Consider the following 25934-nt stretch of genomic DNA (forward strand, 5'->3'; position numbering starts at 1 on the left):
ATAGCTTCTCTTCCCATCCCCTTGTTCCAAATCTATTGTCTTTCCTACTCTAGTATATGTACCAGTATTTCATCTGAAACGAGGGGTACTTCATGCATGAGGGTAGGGCGAGGGGGGCAGAGTTAATTATTCAACATTATATTGCATAAGTAAGCATTAATACTTTCATCCCATTTTACAGCTGAAGAACACTGAGGCACAGCCATAAGTAACTAGCTAAAAATCACTCTGTACATCCATGGCAGAGAATTCTTGAGCACAAATAAATTTAAGTGTCCTTGAGCATATGCAGAATTTCCCCCCCTCATCGCTGAGCAGCTGCAGCTTTTCTCTGTCCACCAAATTTTGAAGTAATACATAATTATCATCACCTTTATTAGGCATTTACCACACCATAGTTATAAAACAAGATTATAAAAACCAAATAGTCTATAAAAGATTTAAAATAACTTTATTAATAACATTATCTAGGGGTGTGTATAAGCAGTTCGCATATCTTTGATACAGCTAGCAGGTATCTGGCTACTTGTTGAGTGATAACAGAATTTCTGTCTGATAAAAGATACACCACCAACTGCTGGTCTGAGAAACTGAGCACTCGACAACAAATGTCTGATATAAACCTCAGCCTCAAATAAAACTTACAATGGAATAACATATGAATTAAGTGTTCAGGTACCCCAACCATGCACGGACAACACCTGTCACTGAGAGGAATTATATCTACCACGTAAAATGGTTGGTGGAAGAATATTAAACCTGGAATGCATAAATGCTCTGCGGACATCAGGTGATTCCAAACGAAATAAGTAAGCAGCTACAGTTCCATAATCCGGAACAACATCATGAAACATGGGAGAACAAGGTGTATTTGCTAAAGAAAATAAAGTTTGCATTTCTATATCTAGCAAGCACTGATACAGCAATCTAAAGGCCTGCTCTTTTCCAATACCAATAGATGAAATAGTGGTGAAAAAGCTCTCCCTGGTAGCTATTTTAGGTTCAAAAAGCAGCTCCAGACTACTGTAGCTCAGAAAAACATGTAGCATTAAAGGAAAGACAGAGATTAATATACAATGCATCACTAAATAACAACCTTTAAGATACATAAAACCACAAAACAATTTAAAACATTAAAACCATAAACCAGGTGGCCTTAAAAGCAACTCAGATGCCACCATGTAACCGTGTTTCAGCAGGTCAACCCCCCACAGATGTCAGTAGTGGGGGAAAGGATGGGGAGGCCAGCAATGATGGATAAACCTGCGGTTATCTATTGAGTTCTGTACAGGAGGCCCAGAGGTTCCCAGCTCAGAGTCCTCAAGGTAGTGGCTGTGTATCTTGTCCCTGTGTCACTTAGCAGTAGCAGAGGGAAGAGTAAAGATGTATTCTTTAAGTGGAGAAAATTTGCTGTCTGTAAGGGGTACCCCTGAGGAATTAGGCAAGATAGAGGGTGGTAAAGCTGGAGTGGGACTGGATAGAACCACCTCTGCATTAATCGCTACGGGTGTGCAGGGCTGAGGCAATACAGAACTACTGTCCTTTATTCTCAGGAGTCTGTTTCAATTGCTCCAGTCTGCCAATGATCTCCATTTGCTCTGCAGCAGAAAGAGCTATAAAGAACTAACCAAATCCTACTCAATGTTGTCTTCGAGAAGGAGACACTCTTCCTCTGTAGGGGCAGGTGGATCAGCCCAGCTAATTAAATCATGGTGAAGGGCTCTGGTTTGGATTCCCTCAGGAGGCTTCTCCACTGCTGCCGAACCAGAAGGGTATGATGTTTTCAAATTAAGAAGCAGAGCTAGCGTTATATTCTTAAACACCCATGATGGAAAAATTCCTTTGGCGTTTAGAAGGCGTTTCTGCTGAAGAAGTAGTGAGGGGATAGTTGACAGTCAAAGGTTAGTAACAGTTTGCGTGCCTGGTGTTAAGAGTCTTGATTGATTTCAAGTCCAGGTGTCTAATTTTGCTGCCAAGTAGAGTTCTCAAATGCTGTATGGCGTGGAGCTTTGTATTCCAAGGAGGAATGCATCCGTTGTGCCGGTGGATGTTCAGACAGATCTTACGAGGCTGTAAAATTAACTGATAAGAATCACCTGCTCTACCAGGTTGGAGTGAGCTGGAACTCGTATGACTCCATGGAGCAATTCCTTGAAATGACTCAGCATAACTTGGGTCTGGGAAACTCGGGTTGTTAGGCTTTGTTACCAGCTGAGTTAGGTGGTCAAGCTTTGACAGCACTGAATTTAGTTGTTCAAAGATACTTTCCACGGTTTTGGCAGTCAGTAAAGAGAGCTCTTTCAAGGTTTTGCTAGAGCTTTCAACGTTTTCCTCATCTTCCCGTGCAGTAGCATTTGGATCTCCACTTTGATCTACACACATAGCATTTAAGTGAAACTTCAGTGGTGTTAGATAAGACTGCAAAGTGGTTTGAAGTAGGTACTTAATATGTGAGGCTATTAGCAGGAGCAAAGTATTCTCCAATCTAGCTTTGCTTACACACTGGAGGGGAGATTGAAAACATATGTTTGAGCCGGGAGATCCAAACTCCCAGCTTTTGCACACCTGATTTTACACACTTCAAAATCTCAGAGACTCAGGCTTCAGACCTCAGTGTTCTGTCTGACGCAGGTTGCTGAAGCCTTTATGAGGCCTAATTTGGGGGTTTGATGAATTCACACTGGTAAATGCCTCTAATATAGTAATGGAATAAATCAGAGCAGCTCAGGAGACAGCAACAGATATACATTTTTGCTGGGCACAGGCACTGACAACTGGATGCAGCTGGATGCGGCTATCGACAAGTTTTCTTGCCCTAATTACAGGAGGCTTGGCGATAGGCTTAGAGATAACACCAGCATCTATGAATCCCACACAATTGTAAACAAGCTGAATTCATAAAACAACAACTTACAATTAATTAGACTGTCCTCCATCTCGTAGGCAGGAAACTTTCTACAGAATCACCGCATCCTGGGAACTGATGATCTGGAGCTCTTTGTTTCCCAGAGAGGAACCTCTCTTAACACAAATTCTCAACATAGCCCTCTCTTTAGCTACTTAAATCCAGAGATTGGGGCCATGAACTGATAAGACAGATCTTTGTACAAACCTAAGAAAAGCCCAGATTTGCAAAAAAAATCTGAAATCTTAAAAAAAATATTGGGAGGTTAAACCCCCTCCCCAAATAATAGAACCATTGTTTGTAGCGTCAAGAAACAAATTCCCTCTCAATGGTCATTGCTAGGCCACCACTACAGTGTTGCCAGCTTTCAAGCCTTGGTTTCACTCAGTAAAAGGCAGGGGGAGGAGGCAGGGGCCTCTTCAGGGAGAACTTATTAGGAGCAGGCATATCAGCAACTACCAGGTGACTTGCTATCACTCAGCTTGCATGACTAACCCAGGTCCTCACCTAGGCCTGGCTGCTTGCTACTGTTCAACAGCAGCCACTTCATGAAAGCCAGTGTGGCACGGTGGTTAGAGTTTCAGACCAGGATCTTAGAGACTCAAGTTCTAATCCCCATTCTGCCATGGTGCTCACTGGCACTCCATCTGCAATTTGTTCCATACCAGTCCAGCAATTTGTTTTCAGTACCAGGATTGAATTTATTGTTAGTAGTACCTTTGAGCATGAGCAGAGTGCCTTTCCCTCCCCACTGAATATCAAGGAAGGTAGGGTTGCTGCACAGGTATTGCAAATGTCACTGTGTGTGACAGCAGCTAAACATCACAAGTTTCAGAATATGGAAAAAATAAGAACTATATGAGCCCTCATAGAAAATATAACGGGGGGAAAGACTTAATTGGTGATTTTGTAAAAAAAAATAAAGCTACATATGCTCTTAAGTAGCCAGTTAGTTATGCATAACTTCTGAGCTTGCTCCTCTAATAAATTTCCCGTTGATGTCTTAACATTTTGAGGAACAGATCTCTTGTTCTATTTCTAAAGAATTTACCATTTTGTTAAACAGGAGAAACCTGCAGAAGGAATGAAGCATAGGGGGAGATTTTTAAAATACCAGTTTATTACCCAGTTCTATTGGAACTGTTGAAGGAATGTATTGAGAAAGCTATGACAGAGTTTCACTTTACTGTTAATAAATGTGGGAGATGAAATTTAGAAACGTAAGCTGAGTACAGGTTCTTTTGTGCCACGAGAGAGAGAATATCTGCAGTTATGGTAGATACACCATTTAATAGTTACGGCACATTGTGTGCACTGTCATTTGTTATTTTTCTTCATATGGTTATTTGTACTGCTGTTTGATGAGAAGAAATTAATTGAATTAAATTTGAATTAATTGGTTTGACTGTTGATTTGACAGTTATCTTTTATTATACTTAAAATGTAACTAATGTAATAGGCAGTGCTGAACAAAATTTAAAATATCTGATCGTTACTGTATTTCAGAAATATGTGATTTAACTAGGTTGCAGCCCCATGGGTATTTTTGCTCTGTCTTTGCTCTCACACTGGAATTGTGTTTTTCAGAGGATCCCTTCACCTTCGTCCTCTAGTCATCCACTTTTCAGGGTTTCTTGTGCTTTGTTCTGATCTTTCCCAAACCTGCTTTCTTACAATTTATCTTGAAATGTTACCATATTTCCTGAGAGATCACAATCCAAGCAGGTGTGCATAGGGCATAAACAGGAAGGTGTGCATTTTTTAACCTCCTGCCTATGTCAACACTATATTACTGTGATTATCCACATGTGGCTGCCACCACCCCTTATGCCACTGCTGGGCTTTTTGCTAGCTTTTGAAATAATTGCTAGTTGCTGTAGCGTTATACTGATATAGCAACTATCAGTGTTTTTTAAAGCCAGCTTATTGACTTCTGGTAGTGGGGGTGGGATGGTGAACATGAAGGGGTAAGTGAGTAGAATCATAGAGTTGGAAGGGACCACCAGGGCCATCAAGTCCAACCCCCTGAACAATGCAGGAAATTCACAACTACCTCCCCCCTCCACGCCCCTAGTGACCAAAAGATGGCCAAGATGCCCTCCCTCTCATCATCTGCCTAAGCTCACAGAATCAGCATTGCTGACAGATGGCCATCTAACCTCTTCTTAAAAACCTCCAGGGAAGGAGAGCTTACCACCTCCCGAGGAAGCCTGTTCCACTGAGGAACCGCTCTAACTGTTAGAAAATTCTTCCTAATGTCTAGATGGAAACTCTTGATTTAGTTTCAACCCATTGGTTCTGGTCCGACCTTCTTGAGCAACAGAAAACAACTCGGCACCCTCCTCTATATGACAGCCCTTCAAGTACTTGAACATGGTTATCATATCACCTCTCAGCCTTCTCCTCTTCAGACTAAATATACTCAGCTCCTTCAACCTTTCCTCATAGGACTTGGTCTCCAGACCCCTCACCATCTTTGTTGCCCTTCTCTGGACCCGTTCCAGCTTGTCTGCATCTTTCTTAAATTGTGGTGCCCAAAACTGAACACAGTACTCTAGCTGAGGTCTAACCAGAGCAGAATAAAGCAATACCATCACTTTGCGTGATCTGGACACTATACTATTGTTGATGCAGCCCAAGACTGCATTTGCCTTTTTAGTTACAGCATCACACTGCTGACTCATGTTCAGTGTTTGGTCTACTAAAACCCCAAGATCCTTTTCACACACCCTACTGCTCAAACAAGTCTCCCCCATCCTATAATTATGCATTTGATTTTTCCTACCTCAATGCAGAACTTTACATTTGTCTTTGTTGAAGTGCATTTTATTAGTTCTAGCCCATTTCTCCAGCCTGTCAAGATCATCCTGCATCTTGGCTCTGTCTTCTACCGTATTTGCTACCCCTCCCAATTTAGTATCATCTGCAAATTTAATAAGCATCCCCTCTATTTCTTCATCCAAATCATTTATAAAGATGTTGAACAACACAGGGCCCAGCACAGATCCCTGAGGAACTCCACTAGTCACTTCTCTCCAAGTGGACGAGGAACCATTAACTAGCACTCTTTGGGTACGATCTGTCAACCAGTTGCAGATCCATCTAACAATAATAGGATCTAACCCACATTTTCCCAATTTGTCAACTAGAATACTATGTGGAACCTTATCAAAAGCCTATGTGGAACCTTATCAAAATCTAGATAAACTATGTCTACAGCATTCCCCTGATCCAGCAAGGTAGTAACTTTCTCAAAAAAGGAGATAAGATTAATCTAGCATTACTTATTCTTGAAAAACCCATGCTGCCTCTTAGTGATCAGATCCATCCTTTCTAAATGCTCAAGGACAAACTGTTTGGTGATTTGTTCGAACACTTTTCCTGGTATAGAAGTCAAGCTGATGGGTTGGTAGTTACCCGGATCCTCCTTTTCCCCCTTCTTGAAGATGGGGACAACATTTGCCCGCCTCCAATCTTCTGGCACCTCACCTGTTTGCCAAGACTTTTCAAAAATAATGGACAGAGGTTCCAAAATTACATCTGCAAGTTCTTTGAGTACCCTTGGGTGCAATTCATCTGGCCCAGAGGATTTTGTTTCATTTAAAGAAACCAGGTGTTTGTGTACTACCCCAACGCCAATTCTAGGCTTCAAATCCCTTCCCTCATCACATGTTCTGTTTATGCCATGTTGAGCACCACTTCCCTCACAAGAAAAAACTGAGGAAAAGTAGGAACTGAGGAGTTCTGCCCTCTCTTCATCTCCTGTTACAATTCCACTTTCCGGTAGACGCAATGGGCTTATCTTGTCCTTGTTCTTACTCTTACTCTGTACATAGGAAAAGAACCCTTTTTTTGTTGTGTTTAGCATCTCTCGCTAGCCTAAATTCATACTGAGCTTTAGCTTTCCTAACACTGTCCCTACAAGCACTAGTTATTTGCTTATAGTCCTCTTTGGTTATAAGGCCCTCCTTCCACTTCCTAAATGAGTCTTTTTTATTTCTCAACTCTTTAAAAAGCTGTTTATGGAGCCACCGTGGCCTCTTTAGGCTCCTCCCATTTTCCCTTCTCATAGGAATGGTTTGGGATTGTGCCTTCAGTATTTTATTTTTAAGAAATGCCAACCCTTCTTGAACTCCCTTCTGCTTAAGTATTTCTGACCATGGGATTCTACCTAGCATAAGTTTAAGTTTGTTAAAATTTGCTCTTTTGAAGTCCAACCTACATTGGTTCTTGTGGGTTATCCGGGCTGTGTAACCGTGGTCTTGGTATTTTCTTTCCTGACGTTTCGCCAGCAGCTGTGGCAGGCATCTTCAGAGGAGTAACACTGAAGGACAGTGTTACACTGTCCTTCAGTGTTACTCCTCTGAAGATGCCTGCCACAGCTGCTGGCGAAACGTCAGGAAAGAAAATACCAAGACCACGGTTACACAGCCTGGATAACCCACAAGAACCAATGAACTCTGACCGAGAAAGCCTTTGACAATATTTCCAACCTACATGTTTGACTACGTACAGGTTTTCCTCTCCCCAAGATTGTAAATTCCAAGAGTACGTGGTCACTACTACCCAGGATGCCTACTACTGTAACCTCATCGACCAGTTCTTCCCTGTTGGTGAGAATCAAGTCTAAGATATCAGACCCCCTTGTTTCCCTGTCCACCTTCTGGAATAGGAAGTTGTCAGCAAGACAAGTCAGGAATTTATTGGATCTTGCATTTTTAGCAGCGTTGGACTTCCAATAGATATCCGGGTAATTAAAATCTCCCATGACCACCATGTCCTGTCTCTTTGAGAACTTTGTGATCTGGTCTAGGAGCATCCTATCCAAGTCCTCTGCCTGATTTGGCGGTCGATAGCAGACCCCCACGAGAATATCACGATTATTTCTTATTCCTTTTATGTTTACCCATAGAGTCTCGACTGCACTACCATGCTCAGATTCATGTACTTCTTCACAAGTGTACACATCTTTGACATACAGTGCTACTCCTCCCCCTTCCTTATCAATATATCCATTTTAAACAAGTTGTACCCTTCAATCTTAATATTCCAATCATGAGTGACATCCCACCAAGTTTCAGAAATGCCTATTAGGTCAAAATCCCCTTCCTGTATTAGGGCTTAGAGTTCTTCCTGCTTGTTTCCCATAGTCTGCGCATTAGTGTACAGACATCGGAATCCGTGGTTTATGTGCCCCGTGGTTTTCGTTTCTGTACTTAACTGTGAGTTTATGATTCCTTGCATACATGCCACTCCCTGCAAATCTTTATTGTTCTCGTCTCCAGATATTATCAGCATACAAGGCTTTAAATTGTTGTCTCGCTCCCCCATAGGATTTAGTTTAAAGCCCTCCTGATCAGGTTTGCAAGGCTCTCACCAAACACATTTTTCCTACCCTCGAGAGGTGTAAACCATCCCCCGACAGAAGAGCTTCTTCTCGATAGCCTAAGCCATGGTCCAGAAATCCAAACCTTTCTTGACGACACCACCTACGCAGCCAGTCATTAATTTGGAGTATTCATCTTTCCCTTCCTAAGCCACGACCTTCAACAGGCAGAACTGACGAGAACACAACCTGCGCCCCCAAGTCCTTCACCTTCTCACCCAGAGCCATGTAGTCTCTTTGAATACGTTCTGGGCTGTGCCAGGCAATATCATTTGTTCCCACATGAACAAGAAAGGGTAATAATCTGTGGGCTTGATGAGTCTTCCTACCCTTTCTGTCACATCCTGGATGCGTGCACCCGGTAAACAGCAGACCTCTCAGGACAAGTCAGGTTGGCATACTTTAGACTCTACCCCTCTCAGGAGGGAATCCCCAATTACGAGAACACGCCTCCTCCTAAATTGTGGGGCGGAAGATCGAGTCCTCTCATGTGCAGGAGCCTGAGGAATTTCTTTCATGCTTTGGGGGGATAGCCCTTGTTCCAGTGGTCCAGAATCAGTATCTGTTGGGAGATCCTGGAACCGATTGCTGAGCAAGAGAGGATCTGGATGTGTCCTGATTTTCCTACTCCTGTGGGCCACATTCTTCCATGCATCCTCCTCCTGTGTTGCTTGTACCTCCACTTGTTCAGATTCCTTACTCTCCTGCTCCTGTTGCTCGCTAAAGAGAGCTTCATGAGTTCTGTCCATGAACTCTTCACCTTGCTTTAAAAAATGGAGTGTGGACAAGTGTGCCTCAAGACCCTGTATCTTCTCCAGCAAGGCTACCAACTTATACTTGCTGCAAGCGTAATTAATGTTACCCTCAGGTAAAAAGACAAACATGCTACAGACCTTGCATGTTACTGCCTCAGCTCCCTCACTAGTCACAGTGCTGTGATCTATTTCTGAAGTTTCTTTCCTAGGCTACTCTGATAGTTTCCCTGGCAAACCTTCTTTCAAGGCTCCCTCCTTGAAGAAGTAAAACACTCAGCACATAAAAAATATATATTACAAAGCCCCCAGGCCAGACCCCCAGGCCACTCTCATACACACAGCAACCTCAACTACTGCTCCCCAGCCACTGAGGAAAACACAAACTTTACAGTAAAACTTTCACTGACCGTTCTCTAAGCTCCTCCTCTGTCTCTCTCCCAGCTGCTCAGGCCAGCCTCTGGCAAGCAGAGCCTATTTAAATACTCTCAGCCCCACCCTCAGCAATCAACAGCACAGCAATTACCTTCAGCCAGCTACAGCTTTCTCTAAGCTCCTCCTCTGTCTCTCTCCCAGCTGCTCAGGCCCAGTAAATCAAGGAGGAAACTTCCACGTGGACACTTTGTTGCTACTGAGAGTTTTTCCGCATTTGCAGCTGCAACCTATCAACAATTGAGAATTGTTGCCATGTGGATACAGCCCTAGTCCATTCTTTGCAGATTTCATTAACTCCATAGTTTCAGGACCATTTTTAAATAAAGGACAAACAAAATCTCCTATCTTGCTTCTTTGGGAAATTATTTTTCATGGCTTCTCCTTGAATAGTTCTATGTGAAACGTTGTATTCCTATCTATTTCAGGTATATGCAGAGCTTTCTTGAGCTTTTAGAATATGAAAGTAAAAGCCCTGAAGATCCACATGTTCTAGATAAGTAAGTGATTCTTTTTTAAAAAATTAAAGTTGGGAAAACAATTTATTAATCTACTGTCGTATATCAGTTTCCGAAATTATCTGTGGTTTTAGGAATATTTTAAACTGGGAAATGATTTTAGGTTTGTCCTAAACTAAAAGGCTGCTGGTTTTCCAAAAATGTTTTACTAAATAACATATTAAGTAGTTTCTGTTTTTCATGCAAACCTAAAATAGTTTAAAATGTGTGCGTGGTCTTTCCCTGTACAAGCCCAGGGGGGCACCCTAGCACCTGATCTATCAGGCAGAGATGCACATTCTAATCTCTTATCCTGGATTAATGGTGGAATGCAGAAGGAGCTCCAAGCTTCCGTTGCTATAGTCATGGCTAATCTTCTGGAGCAAGCCATTCAGTCTGTCCAATCTAAAAAGCACAAGAAAAGATAAACATAAATCTAAAAGCAGAAGCTTTTCACATTCCCTAGTAGGATCCCACAAGACGCATAGAGGGGGTGACAGGACTTCCTGTTTAGCATTACATAGTTTCACCCCTCAAAAAAAAAAAAAAAATATATATATATATAGGGGCCTAAGGAGTAAGAGTCCCATTCTAGGCCAAAATCCAGGAGCCAAAACCCTCTGATGGATTGAGTCTCAGGTATCAGAGCTCTCTGACTCTTTCTCGGGTAGGGAGGAGGGGGAACTCTTAGAGGATGAGTAACCCATTGTGACTATTGTGCAAACTCGCCTTTCCCCCCAAGAATCTTTCCTAAGGTCTTTTTCAAAGTTCAGTGGAAATTCCCAGCAGTAAGAAAGAGGCAGAGGAACCTGATCCCTCCTGTCCAGCAGTTTCAGTAAGAGCCTTCCCGACCCTTTGGTACATCTTCTTCAGGAATTCCATTCCTGCCTGAATTCAACAAGGTGGTCAAGTCAGTGTGGGAGGCACCAGCTCGACCAAAGGCCAACCATCAAATCATTTTACATTTTTATTCACTGGTCCCAGAAGTGGTGAATTACTTGAAGTTCCCAGTGGTAGACATCCTAGTGGCAGATTTGATTTCCAACACAGTGAGTCTGAAGCAGACAGACTCTCTAGGGATCTGTGTTACAAGAGAATTGACCTGGCCCTGCACAAAAACTTTGAGGGCTTGGCTGCAGTTCTGTGAGACTTAATAGTGGGCTCCTTTTTCTCCAAGGTGGTCGATCTCTGGGCCTCAGATCCCTTGATGGCCAACAGTCACATCAAAAAGAGCTAATTTCCCTGGCTGCACCTTTTTTCTGATGCATCCTTGGACTCTCTTCAACTTTCTGCCAGAGCAGTGGCATAGAATGTGGCACTTGGCTCCTCAGCTTTTTGGGGATGGCAAAGACAAATACCCTGGAGAGAACAATAAAAAGGTACTGCTGACAAGCAGGAAGAAAAGTAAACCGAAGAAGAGGCGCCACTCCTTTCATGAGGCTGGACCCAATACCTATCCTTAGAAGTTGTGTGCAATGCAGCAACCTGGAAGTCTGGGCATGCGTTCACTTGCCATTATCATGCTGATAGTGTGGCCAATGCATCCTTTTGTAAAAGAGTCAGCAGGCTCTGACAGAATGACATGTCAGTTTGTCCACCCAGGGATATACTACTTTTTTATATCCCACCCTGGACAATGGAAAAATTGTTCACAAACTGTGAATTTTTCTTCTTGGTGGTCCTAGGGTGAGGCAATGTTACCTGCACTTGTTGGGAGTCCAGGAGGGAGAACCTTGAGGCAGCCTCTAAGGGGATATCTGGTCTGACTCTTCCAAGTTTAGTTATTTTGAGCCTGAAGGGCTGTACCTGTGTCTCTCTCCATGTGTTCTTTTTTCTCCCAAGTTTGGTTTCTTTTTTTTAATGGCTGTTTGGAGCTTATTAGTGAGTTTGGGGGGAGTTGGATTGCTTCTGGACCAGTCTGGCTACTTGTGGGAGAAGCCCTGGTCATCTGGAGTCACAAAAAAAGGTTAGTAACCTTGACTGCCTTCAGGGAGAGCTTCTTCCTATTAGTGGAGACTGCCCGACTCTGGAACCACCAAGACAGTAATTCACTGTAAGTGAACAAAATTTCCATGTTGGTGTCTTCTACCAAAGAGTTGGTCTTAATGGAGACCAACTACCTGTCTTGAGTCTATGGTTCTCCTTCTAAAATACTGCCTTCTGCAATTTCCTTTAAAAATCTAGCAATAGCTTACAGGATAAGAAGCCTCCAAAGCTGGGAGGGGGATGATGACACACCCTGGTAACAATGTTTTAAAAATAATAGATTGATGTGTTAATGCTAAATAACATTTGCATTATACATTCTTTTCCAATTGTTATGAGTTCTGTGTTTAAGATGTAAAATTGATTTTAAGATGAAGTGCAGTGGTATTTTCAAGGGATGCAGTTTGGATTGTTACTAGTGAAAAGGGACTAATTGGCAACTTTATGAAGTTAGTATACCACTGATTATATCCCAGCTTCATATAACACTTGGTTATAATATATATAATAAACAGTTTACAAAACTGAAGTACAACCCAAACATGAAAAACATTGATCCTAATACACAAATTCAGTTAATCAGTTTTTTTCAGTATAGTAGTCATATACAAACAAGCAATTAAAGCAAAAGAAAACTCACCAAATCAGTACAAAAATCCAAATATAAATAGTGTTTGAAGTGATAATTTACAAGTCAAACAGTCCCACATTCAGCAGCTTGGTCCAGTAAAAACTGATGACTACGTTTGATCTTTGGCCTTCATCACCTGCTGTTATGTGAACTTCCACTTTCTTAGTTATCACACTCCAGTGACCAAAACCCCTTCCATGATACTGGTTTTGATATACTGGTAATTTCTGCTGTCTGAAGTGATTTTGATTATTGGAGTGTGACTTCCTTGCTTCTGTCTACAGCAGAAAATGCTCCTTGGGATACTGTTTCTTGGAGACAGGGGATTCCCAAGAACAGCATGAATGGGAGACAAAGGTCTACAATGGGAGGAGAAAATTGGTGAAAATCACCCCTCCACCCACACACACACACACACACACACACACACACACACACACACACACACACACTTCCATTCACAGAAATTCTTTGATAGAGCCATACCACTGAGCACAATATCAGTACAGTATAATGTGGTCTAGAGGCCCTCAGGCACACAAAAGGGTCTATGCAGATAAGAAAAAAGCATAGATTGCATTTGTGCTGATAGAGTTTTTAAATATTATTTGTAAATGACTGTACAATCTTAAACAGAGTTATGTCCTGAGTGCATTGGCCAAAACAGATTTAGGATGACACTATTAATTCTCTTCACAATGGTAGACATCAGGTTTCAGTGAGCATAAAATAAAGTATCCTCTTCCCTGATTCATACAAGTATAGTTCACAGTCTAGTAACAGGCAAGGAAAATGCTATTTTTGAGTGATATGAAACCCAGAAGAATACCTATGAGGCCATTAGTAGGATTAAGTCTGCACTTGAAAGTAAAGGAGGTAGAAATGGAGTTCTGAAAATAAGCCCAGATTTCCTTGTAACACAAACTGTCCACTAAAAACGATAAATTTTCATATTCTTTCTTTTTAAGGAAGGCCTAAGTAGAATGTCCTTTTAATATTTAGATCTCCTCACATACAAAAAGATAATTTCCTCATTTGAAACTATGAAGTAGAGCAATGGACTTCTCTTGCCCTTAACTCTCAGATCCTCATAGAATCAGCAGGATCTAATCTAGCTGAAGCTTTAGGCATTAAAATAATTTTCAAGAAGGGGTGCTTGTCCAATCAGCAAGGTAGGTGAGTAGGTTAAAAACCCTCCTTGTGCAATTTGAAGGTTTTGAGGTTTGGGATTAGGTTGTTACTGTTCATATTTCTCAGTTATTATTGTTAGACTAACGGATCATTTGAAAACTGCATGATGAATTTGCAAAAGTGCTTAAGCATTGCTGATTAGACTGGAAAAGGACAAGTAAAGGTGCCTTTAAAAGAGGAGTACTCTTTCACAATCAGAAATGTATGTTAGAAAAGTACCTGCAAAGAAAATGGATCTGATTTTATTACTTGATAGAAAATGTTATATTTACTTCTCAGCAGTTCTATGAACAAGAGTAACTTCCTGACACCAGATATAGAAAATGAAACACATAAAAATGTATGGAGAGTTTCCATTGTTAATAGAAGTTAAAAAGAAAATATATTTAAGCATTATTTTTCTCTTGCATCCAATATTTATTGTTCTTAACAGAGTTCATAAAACATGTTATTGAAAATGAGAATACTTGCTGCTAAAGCGGACCTTCAAAATGGAAACATATAGGACCATTTTTTGCTTAGAAAAATGGATATAGTAATATGCATCTTTCATTCAAATCAAATTTGTGCAGGTTTTCTTTTTTTGAATAATTCTGTTCTGGAAGAAGGCAAAGAGCTTCCTGATCACATTTTTTCAGCAATATGAGCAATAAATGAGCTGGAGAGGTGAGGGCTAGGTGGTAAGCTATTAGATTATATGGCAAAGTAAAAGGTACTGTATTTGTTCTTTAGAATCCAGCCCATAATACATATTAATTTCACAGATGCCTTAGGTTGACTCCAGAAGTCATTTTCTACCACCCCTCTCACTTCATCCTTATACAGTAACTGTAGGTCCCCTTTCCCCCAGGAGCTGTATTTTGGGAGGTGCAGTGAGCTGCTGCTGGAGTGGGAAAATGGGACAACTCTGTTCCGCTGGGGCAAGTGCCCCTCCATCAGGCAGCAGTGTAGCAGCAGAATTAAGCTGGAGGAAGAAGTAGAGACCTGGTGGATGGGATTTCTACTCCCCATGAGTTCCTTGCAGGGCTTTGCTTACTTTCATTAATTGTGGCTAGCAACGAACCTCAATCTGCAATCATGATTAAAAGGAGTTTACTGTGATAGCAAAAGTCCTGGTGAAAACATAACATGAACTGACTATAAAAATGAAAGGTAGGATAGGTGGTTTCAGACATTAGTGGGTTAGTCTGGCCCCAAGCTTGCTCAGAAAGTTTCATGGTTGGACAGGGATTTTTACTCCAGGTTTCTCTGTACCAAATCTAACACTATATTATATTGGCTTTTGGTGGCTTTCTGTGTGATACAGGACGTCAAGTAGTGTTGTTCTGCATAGATCCAAGCTCCTTGACTGCCAAATTCTGTTTCAAGGAAATGAAGGAAAGCCATTATAGTGGCTTGAAAAGAGAAAGTGCACTTCATATGTGTCTTGCTGCTAAACAGAATATCATAATAAATTTCTTCCCCATGGTACCAAACTTGGATCTGCAAAAGCCCCTTTTACACTGTTGAAGTTTGGTCAAATTGCCTGTTTTGAAACAGCTGTGTCCTTCCCCCAGGTGAGGAATGCTGGAGGCCCAGAACTGAAGTGTGACGAAATGTTATTTACTGCTCTTACTTACTGGGTGCAAAATTTTTGCAGTTAATTCAAAATATACGTATTAAGTCTTCAAGTACCTGAAATGTTTAGATTGACATTTTGTGAATATAGTACATTCCCTGGCATATGTATAATGTATTGCACTATATAATGTGCTGGCAGGTGGTCTCTAGGTGCCATTGGCTGAACTGCTGAGATCCTAGAAATTGACAGGGCAGTCAGAAGGCTTTAAGGAAAGAGGGTGTAGAGGGCCTAGGAAGGTCGCATACCCAGAGAAGCATGCAAGCTTTAGGAAGGAGGACTTGGAGTTGTTCAGAGGGATGTCAAGGCAAGAAAATAAAGCCTCCAAGGAAATGGTAGATGAGAGAGAAAATGGAAAGGGGCCCAAGGCATACCTGACCCTGAATTATAGAAATGAGAGAGGCTAACATTCAAATAACTATTTGAAATAACCAGCCAATGGTACTGAGTGGAGGTTTTGAGACAGATTTGTATTATGAATTAATATTTTAAATTCTATATGTAGAATTCCCATTTTTGGAGAGGCAGCATATTTATAAATAAATAAATAAAATTTTAGTCTCACATGGAGAGATTTTAGTTAACTGTAACATTTTCTTTCTGACTTTTTTCCTTCAGTTTCTTAGATGTCTTAATTAAAGTCAGGAACAGACACAACGATGTTGTTCCTACCATGGCCCAAGGAGTGATTGAATATAAGGAAAAATATGGCTTTGACCCGTTTGTGAGCAGTAACATCCAATATTTTCTAGATAGGTTCTACACCAACCGCATCTCGTTCCGCATGCTTATTAACCAGCACAGTAAGTAATTACTTTTTAGTTTACCATAAGAGTGCTCACTAGAGTGGTTGCTTATAAGATGAAAGAAACAGCGCTGGCCTAGCTTTTGTCGCAGCAAAACAAATTCTATTATGGTATGTGTTAAAAAGGCACATATAAAATTGTGCAGGGGTTCTTTTACTTGTGTGCCTCTTGCTTTTCAAAGTCTTGCCTTTTCCATTACAATGCAAAAAGTTAGCAGAGTAATCAGACTTAGGGTGTTCGGACCAACATTACTCACTTAGAAACATTAGATTCACCTAGTTGGAAGGGGCCGTACAGACCATCTAGTCAGTCCCCCTCTCAATGCAGAATCAGCCTAAAGCATCCCTGTCAAGTGATCCAGAACTATACACAGTATTCCAGGTGTGGCCTGACCAATGGTGGTGTACACGGGATTATGACATCTTGCAATTTGGATGTTATGCCTCTGTTGATACATCCCAAGACCACATTAGCCTTTTTTCCTGCTGCATCTCACTGACTGCTCATATTTAGCTTACAGTCCATCCATACCCCAAGATCTTGTCCACACACACTGCTACCCAAAAGTGTATCCTCCATCTATTCACCTTGCCTATGCCTGTTGTCTTGCAGTTGTGGATTGTTCTGCTTGTGAGACAATTGCTGTGGTATAGAGCTTAGGGCTGCGGGACCGAGATTCAAATCCCCACACTGCCATGAAGCTCACTGGATGGTGGTGGGCTATGGTCCCCTAGCATAACTCATCTCGCAGGATTGGATGAGGATTAAATGAGGAGAAGAGAACCATGTATGCCATTCTGTGCTCCTTGGAGGAATTGCAGAGTTAAAATGTAGTTGACAGATTCTGAAAGGACTTGACTGAAGTGTAAAGTGGCAAAAAGGTTAGTAGGAAAGAAGGATATGAGATTTCATATTGCAAAGTGAAGAAAGCACTGAAGGACTAGCAGATATGGAAAAAAGACTTTCCCTGAAGATTTCTTCCCCGCTGCTGGGAGAGGGGGCAGGGTGGTGATGGTAGTAATGGTAGTGATAGGAGTCCAGAAAACAGTTGCTTCAGAAAGCAACTGAACAACAGAAGGTATTGATAGAAAATGAAACAAGTCTGCATTTGGATTTCTGCAGCCACTGCCTGGCAGAGTCACAAAAAGATACCTAAATGGATGTCTCTGCTTAGTCTGGCATGTAGTTGTTGCAACTTGACATTTGGCAGAGAGCAATACCACACAAGGGAGTCTCCAGGATATGTCAAAATAGTACTCAACAGGTGGTAAAAATCAAGCCATCTGAGCCTCATCTTACTCACTGCCCATCAGTTCAAAAAATTTGGTCTGCTTTGTTTGGTCACTGTGACTAGTTTTTTAACCTATTTAACAAATACACAAAAGAAACTATTTTTAATGCCATAGAAGTGGCTTTTGCTGATCAGAAGATCTATATCACACTTTTGACCTCAACTGCTGAATTTATTCTGTTCAAATTATTCACCATTTGCTTCATTCTCCAACCAATTAATCTTGTCCTTGTTGCTGAATCATTGGTGGCACTTGCTATACATGACAAAATGTACATTATTAGTCTGAAACTTGCAAGTTGGAGTTTCCTTCTTTTGATGAGATTGGGTGTGCATCTGAGAGAACCAAGGAAACTGCAGGAGTGGTTGAGCTTATCCAGACTGACAGAAAAGAACTGTAGAATAACACATTACAGGGGGCCAATAATGCCAAGGATGTGGTCCCCAACTTATCACCTACCATATTTCCAAAGGGAATGGAAGAAAGCCAAAAGCCCAGGCAGAATTTGCAGATCGACCTGAATTGGCGTGGTCTGAGGAAGGCTGCATGGCTAACTAGAATATTTTGTTGAACTTGCGCAGGGCTGCCAAATGGCAACAGATAAGGAGAGAACATTTGTGGATGGTAGTGATCAGCGACACATAAAGGCGGTGAGGAAGATCCTGGCCCACATATCAGCTCTGTTATGCATCATTAATATTAACTATTTTACTATATTCTTTTGAGTGCTGAATTTCCTAAGGCCAGTCTTTAATTTTTCAAAAGGTGACATAACTATTAGTCTGGATAAAGGTAATAGAAGTCATACAAATATTTGCAAGATGCTTCTAACGTTGACTAATACATTCTTTTTGAGTTTTTAAATATTTTGTACTGTTTTATAATATGTTGCAAACCATAGGATACATTAAAAAGATGTTCATTCAGTTACTTTTCGTAGTTCTCTTGGGGTAGTTGACATCCAGGGCTTAATCCACTAGTTGCATTAAAGTACTTTTCCCAGATAAACTATTAGTAGTATTATTTCCCTTTTGGGAATGCATTTTGACATGCTGTATTTTCTAGAGCTTAGCCATTGGTAGAAGGAGGCAGCAGGACATGTATTTCATTGTCTTAAAATAGGGGCCAGAGCCCCCTATTTTTTTGCTGTCCTGTACCAGTGAAACCACTATAGTGCAGTGCAGCAAAGCAGTGAACACCAGCCTGGATTTCCATCTTGTCTCTGTCCATACTAGATTGCTCTCAGTGGGCTGTGCATTTAATCACGCATTCTGATGAGCATTGTGGTGTGACTAGAGCTGAATTAGGGCTTTTAAGTGAGGGCAGTATAGCACTGACTGCTCTCATGGATATCACAATATAGCCAAATCCGATTGGTTCTCTGACATCTTGGCATCATCACATTCACTATGTAGTACCTGATTGGCTTTCACTAAATTAAGCTGGTCCCATGGGCTCCCATGCAAAGGACCCTCATTTAGCAAAAGCGAGTCCTTGAATCTAACCCATCATGAAAGAGAAAGAAGAATCTCTTTTATAGTTTTTTTAATGGCCCTGCAAATTGAGGGAATGGTTGCAAACCAATAGAACAGTGCAAAAACATGGAAGGGGTTTCCACAATATCTTTGCCTTAAAAATTCATTGCTTTATTTGCTCCACCTTGTGAAAGGATTTTTAAAGAAGCCAAGTTTTACCTGTACGTATTACTAGTTTCTCTGTCCTTTGCTGTTTAAAAAGTAAAGTTACTTGTATTCATTTCTGCCTTTATTTCCATAGCCCTGCTTTTTGGTGGAGTTACTAATCCTGCTCATCCCAAACATATTGGGAGTATTGATCCTACTTGTAATGTGGCTGATGTGGTTGAAGGTAAGGAGAAATATAAGAATGCTTTTGTGCTTCAAATTAAGCACACACACACGTGTAATCTCTGGACCATCTCCAGCAGTAAAGCCAGTAGATAGTAGTTCCCCTCTCCTATCTTTGTTGGTTCTAATCTTGGCTTAGCATTGCATCTGTGCTAATGCAAACCATTATTAATACTAATCAGATTTTTATCTGAACCAAAGTTAGCACCCCTTGTGCAAAATCTGGTTAAGATGGGAACTCAGGTTAGTGTTAGCCATAGTCAGTGGCTATACCGAAGCCTGCTGAGCTATGGTTAAAACTGACAAAGGAAAGACGAAAGGAATTTATTATGTAGGCAGCAGACCTGTGAGGTGATGCAAAATCTACCAGTCTTGACAATCATACCTTGGCTTCCTCTCTACTTCCGTATCTGCTCATTGTTGATATTTGTAGAGTTTCCTTTCTTCTTTCAATTCTTTATATGGGCAAAAACTACTTTTCTAAGATATAAAAAATGCTTAGTTCAATGATCATGAAGATGGCTAGATTCTTTATTGTGTTGAAAATTTTTGTCACTAGATGGAGATATAACACAGTTAAGCCATCAAGCAATGTAATCTTCAAAGCATTCCTGAAATTATTTTGGTTTTTTAAAATTCTGCTACAAAGTAGTATATTGATAGGAGACAAGAAACTTAACCACTTTAATTTTTAAGTGCAGCACTAGCATTGATTTAATATTGGAAGCAAGCTTAGTTGTACATTTGCTTGTTCAAACATGCTGAGCCTTAAAATGCTTATTTCTATAGATGCTGCCCTACTTGAACTCTCAGATTGTGAAAAAGATTGCAACAGTTATCCAGTGTACAATGTCCAAATTATCTAAATGCAGCACTTTAAACTTTTGCAGGAGTTGACCTAGCAACATGGGTAACATATCTTTTAGTTATGTGTTTAAATTTTGGGCCTGAAAATTTCTCCCTAAATTTTCTGGCCAATCCACATGCTTTGCTTTCTACCTAGGAAATATCGTAGCTAAGTTTTCTATTTACTTTTTATGCAGAATTAGCAAAATAAAATAAAATGTATAAAAGGGTGGATCCTGTACTTTTGTTCTGTTGGGATGAGAGGTTCAGGGCTGAATCATTTCACCTGCTGTCTCATCCCAATTACAGCTATCTGTGTCACCTGGCCATGAGGGACCCCCAGCATTGCAGGAGTGGCTGCTAGAGAAAGGCAGGAATGATCTGCCGCCACTCATGACTTCTGCTAGTTCCACTATGGCCTCCTCTCCACTTCCATATCTGCCCATAGCATCTAGATTTAACCCAATACGTTTGAAGCAAAAGTTTTAAAATGAGCAGATTAAAAGTAAAATTCCACTTTGAGCAGAATCTGTTTGTTTAGACATTTTTAAATAATTAAAAGAATAACTTCTTCATTTATGAAATTTGTGTTTTTAGATGTAATTGCACGTCTGCAAAAGTTAAACATTGCCTTTTGAATGGTATCTTCTATAACAGAGGAAAAACCACAAATTCTTGCCCTGTGATTAATATTGTTCTGGAAATTGTACAAAGGTGTTCAAACTCTTAGGGGAAAAAAGGAAGATTAGTACCATTAACTTTCTATTAAGAGGGTTTCTTTCAAAAAGGAATCCCACCGCTATATTGTATAGATGACATTTAATACAATTATTTAAAATGTCACAGACACTGTCTAAAATAGAGAAATACAAGTTGGGTGCCCAGAAGGAATGGCTGGGAGGGGGAAGAGAAAATAAACATTTCTGTGCACCCTCTCCAACTCACATCTTCTGCTAAACTTCTAAAAGTTTTTCCCCTGTCCTTTTTACAAAGTCATATATTTGTTTTCCTGAGGGTAAAGAAGAATGAAGGAAGCAAAAGGGGGGGAGGGATGCACCCTCTTTGCAAGTTTCTTGTGGGTCCCCACTTGTCTTATATTCTAATAGTGGCCAAATCTTTGAATACTTAAATCTGGTGACTGGAGCTGTGAACAGGCAAGACAGGTCTTTCTACAATCCTGAAAAGGGCCCAGGTTTGCAGAAAAATGTGAAATCTAAAAAAAAAATGTTGTTTTTTGTAAAACCTCAAAATGATACAAGGAGTGCCTGAAGGTTTAAGAAAAGGATTTCTTCAGTGGCTGTTTCTAGGCAACCACAGTTTTCCAGGCTTAGTTTATGTGAGCAAAAGGCAGGGGGAGGGGGGCAGGGCCCTTATTGGGGCTGTTTTGGCCTTTGAGGGAAGACTCATTGGAACCAGGCCTGGCAGCAGTCACTGGGTGACTAGCAGTCACTGGCTATGCTTCAGCAGACCCCACCCTATGAAAGCCAGTGTGGTGGAGCAGTTATAGCTTCAGAGTAGGATCAGAGATACCTAGGTTCGAATCTCCATCTTGCTGTGGAAGTTCACTGGGTGATTTGGGGCCAGACCAGTCACATACTTTCAGCCTAACCTACCTTTCAGGGCTTTTGTGAGGGTGAATAAGGAGGAGAGGAGAACAGTGTAAGCTGCTTTGGTCCCCACTGTGGAGAAAGGTGAAGTATAAATGAAGTATAAATGATGGGAGGCAGATAAAAGGTAGATTGCTGAATGGCTGAGAAGGTAAGAATGAGGGAGGAAAGGGTTGCAGGGTTACCAGGAGGAGGGAAAGAAGAAATAGTGTGGGGAGAGGGATATAGGGGAAAGTGAGGGGGACCCACCACAAGTCCTTGAGGGTTCCCTATCATGCAAGTGGGCCTGACCCAGTGGCCAGCACCGCACAATTGGTCCATAGTTTTCCTAGGTAGAGGCTGCTTGGGGGAGGACAGGGAAACCTGAAGACAAAGGGGCAAATGAAGGTAGGTTGGCTGTTGGGTGGGAAGGGGAGAAGGAACCTCCTTCAAATTCTTGCAGGTTCCCACTTGTAATTATATTATTATGTGTGTGTGTTTTTCCCACCTTCCCAGATGCTTTTGCAACTGCTAAAATGTTGTGTGAGCAGTATTACTTGGTATCACCGGAACTGGAAATTGAAGAATTCAATGGTAACAATGCTATTATGTGTCTGAAGTTTTGTACAGTACTGTCAGTTTAAAAAATTTTATGTAGCTCATTTACTTTTGGTCAAAAGCCATGCCAAAGATACGACTTTTGCAGGATGCACTATTTCTGTTTTCTGACTTGCCTTTCTTTTGGACATAATTTGAATAAACTGCTTTAAAAGCAGAAACCTCTGGAAGTATAATTAGGTAGTTAATGTCTCCCATTAAGTCTGATGTTACTGGGAGAACCCCTTCTGTTAGTAACTCTCCTGTAGTTAGCCAAGCATGCTATTTTACAGGTGGAGAATCTGAGCTAAGCACAGAAGGAAAACTGGTATAGAGGGCTAAGGCTGTGATTCTGTATACATACTAGGGAGGAAGCACCACGGAGTTCAGTGGGAATTATGTTCAAGTAATCATGCCTAGGATTGTGCTGCAAAAGTCTTACAGCAAGTCTATAGTGAAAGAATAGAAGGTTAATTGCAGCCTGTCTTCACTTAGCTCATTCCTGAGGTTGGGGGCTGAATGTGCTTAGGGGGCAGGGAAGGGCTTGTGCCAGCGCAAATGCCACTTGCACTGTCTAAACCGGCACAGGCACCAACAGAAGAGGAGTTAGGATGGGGCGGTGGTGAGCACTGTCATTGGAGCGTTGGCGCAACTGCCGCACTAGTGCCAGAACAGTTCTGGAGCCCCCGCCATCATCAAAAGGGGCATCCCTGGGGGCGTTCCCAGCAGTAGTCCCGTTCGGCCAAGGATGGCCCACTTTTTGCACTGTAAAGTTATGACAGGTATTTACCTGGCGCAGCCCATAGAGCCCCATGCAGTCGCCTCCCGAGGGGAAAGCTTGCCTCGGCGTTGCCTTTCCCACAGTTCCCTGGAGTTTCTGGAATCCGGCCAAGTGACTGGCCAATGGGGGCACCCTGGAAATGACCACACACCCCTGGAGGCGGCCCCTGGCTTGATGGGTAATCCCTCATAAGCACCACTTCACTCAAGCGTCACCTCTGACAGCTAAGGTTCGCTTGGCTTAAGATGCTGTTGGTCAGCTCCCCGAGGTGCGGACTTAGAGCTATCGTGCCTCTCCAGCCCGGGCGGCCCCACCAACAGTAGTCACTCCTCTCTGGCTGCACAAACCGACAGTTTTCAGGTTGCTGCTCTTGCTTTGGAGGGGCTGGCCGGCCAGGCTTCAACAATCGCGCCTCCAGGGATGCAGAAAAGGCAGGAGTATCCTGTCTTCTAGAGGAGTGGAGCTGGGCCCCAAGGGAGTGGCCTCGAGGCTGCCTATGGCTGCGGGACCAGTCCTGCGGGGTTGTGGGAGCACCACCATCCCATGCAGAGGCCATGACCAGGAATGCGAGGGGTTGGCCCGCCATTGCCAAGAGCCAACCAATCTGCACATCATCTCACCGCCATTGACAACCACCCCAGAGAACCTCAGTCAAGGCTGACGGCCAGTCAACCCACAAAGCCAGCCATCATGGCATCCCTAAGGACGCGCCATCAGTGTATTGGAGGATGCGATGTCAGACTCCGGTGACAAGGCCACAACGGCCTGCCCACTTCTGGAGCTCCATCCGACCCGGCTCCATAAGCCTAGAATTGTCAGCTCCCCCCCTCCCCAATAAATCCCTTCAGTCTCAAGGTCTCGCATCCATGTCTTCCAAGATGGGCAGGTGGGGGTTGGGGAAGGTCAGGCCTGGTGCAGAAGATCCCAGGATAACGTGAGCAGAGAGTGTTGGTAGGGTGGCAAAGCACCCTCCCCTGCAATTGTTTCATTGGCCATGGCTGCCAAGCGCCACAACACTACTCTTAAGAGCACCATCCGGCTTGACCCATGCAATGTCCTGTCTCAGCCCCCACTCCTCCTGGTCTTCCCCTCGACATGGGGATGCCCACCTTTGGGCAGCCCCTGCGAGGGCAACAGGGGTGTTGGGCCCCGGCACAGCCTCATGGACGGCTGAAGTGCCATGGGGTAGTGAGGGGGCCGTGTGTGTCCTGGAGCGAGTTCTGCTCCTCAATGGGTGGTGGGCCATGTGGGCCGGGTAGCCCCATGGTCCATGCTCAACACCCACCAGACATGGCCTGGCCATCCTGTTGTCAGCAGTCCATATAAACCACTGCAGTTGTCTGTCACAGAAGTATCCGGACCCACTGAAGGCCCTGTGCTAGCTTCTGGGAATCTGACCGACTACACATCAGGGATTCCCATCAAGCCGCGAGATTGAACGGCCAGACCTGTCTCACAACTTGCTTCTAGCCGCTTTGTCGGCTCAGAGGCCGTGTCCCCCCTTCTATCTTTGACAGGTTTGGGTCAGGCCCCATATTTGGGGCCCTGGTGAGGTTGGGATCATGCTACCAGAGCCAATTTGGTCAGACCAAACTATCTGTCTTCATTCAGTGGATTGATCTGGATAGGTGGCTGACCATTTAAAAGATGGGGCTAACTCAGGCCAGTCCAGAGGGGTAAACCCTCCAACTAAGAATAGCAGCTTTTACCGCTGCTATGATGGCTTCTGAGGAGGACTTCTCACCTGTGCGGATGAGGAGTCTCCCTCAAAAGAGCTGCCTTGGTTGTAACAAGCTGGCTCCGATATCACAACCCACCCTCACCCCAGGTCGATCGGCACACAAAATGACAAACACCTTGATTTGGGGCTTTCTTTCCCCGCACCATGACCACTTGTAATCATGGATGGACAGCAACTTGTGAAGGTCTGCTCGCGGGTAGCCATCTGCCACCACTAGAAGTGTTATCTTTGCCCTTAATCCCTAGTAATTAAGACGGTTTTCTCAATTGGGGCGCTCATTTACATGGACATCATGCCATGAGAGGCAGAGACTGACAGACACGCCAGACTTCAAGGTGCCAGACTGCCAATCGGCTCTGTCCACCAGCCTTTGGCTACGCTGACCTTCTCACCCCAAGAACCAGCTGACAGCCCGACTGCTGCCTGTCTCTACTGCCTGGGGAATGGAGGGGTAATCCTTGGCAAAGTATCAAGGTGGACCCCCTGCCTCTCCAAACTTTTGTCTCCGTCAAAGAGAGTCCCTAGTGTTGGGGCCGACCTTATGGTCAGTGCAGCGCGAGATGTGCCCCTGCCCCAGTGACCTGAAATGAGATTTCTCAGACCACTGTGTACCTCTCCGATCCTCTGACAAGTGGCAAAGCAGCCGCCTTCCCATACCCTGACATGCTGTCTGGCCATCAACCGGACGTCCAGCCGCCAACTCTGGGCCAATAAACAAACTCGAGGGCAACATCAACCTCACATATGCACATTGTGCCCTGGCCACCCTTGGTCCCCTGAACACCATTCAGGTGAGTGCTTAGGGACTTAACAGGAAGCCACTGTCACTGGGGCCTCGTTCGCTCTCTCTCGGCAGATGAGGTCCCATGCTGGCCCCTTAGGAGGTAACCGGCGCTGTGCCTGTGGAACGGCTGCCACCTTCCCTCCAGCCTCAACTTCTTCCATCCATGCTCTCTGGCTTGGGGGTGGATCTCTTGGTCGGCTGGCTGCACTCCTCACTCCTCCCCACCACAGCCTGAACC

General features: G+C 43.0%; 1 protein-coding gene across 1 annotated transcript in view; it reads left to right on the forward strand.

The window, feature by feature from the left end:
• Positions 1–25934, forward strand: part of PDK3 (pyruvate dehydrogenase kinase 3) — a 64879-nt gene that overhangs the window by 30913 nt on the left and 8032 nt on the right. Inside the window, exons 3-6 of the mRNA XM_056861752.1 lie at positions 9904–9975; positions 16017–16201; positions 19273–19362; positions 22310–22387. Of these exons, the coding sequence (XP_056717730.1) occupies positions 9904–9975; positions 16017–16201; positions 19273–19362; positions 22310–22387 (425 nt within the window). The remainder of the gene's footprint in view (positions 1–9903; positions 9976–16016; positions 16202–19272; positions 19363–22309; positions 22388–25934) is intronic.

This window comes from Euleptes europaea, chromosome 16 (genome assembly GCF_029931775.1).
Source record: "Euleptes europaea isolate rEulEur1 chromosome 16, rEulEur1.hap1, whole genome shotgun sequence".
Lineage (NCBI taxonomy): Eukaryota > Metazoa > Chordata > Lepidosauria > Squamata > Sphaerodactylidae > Euleptes > Euleptes europaea.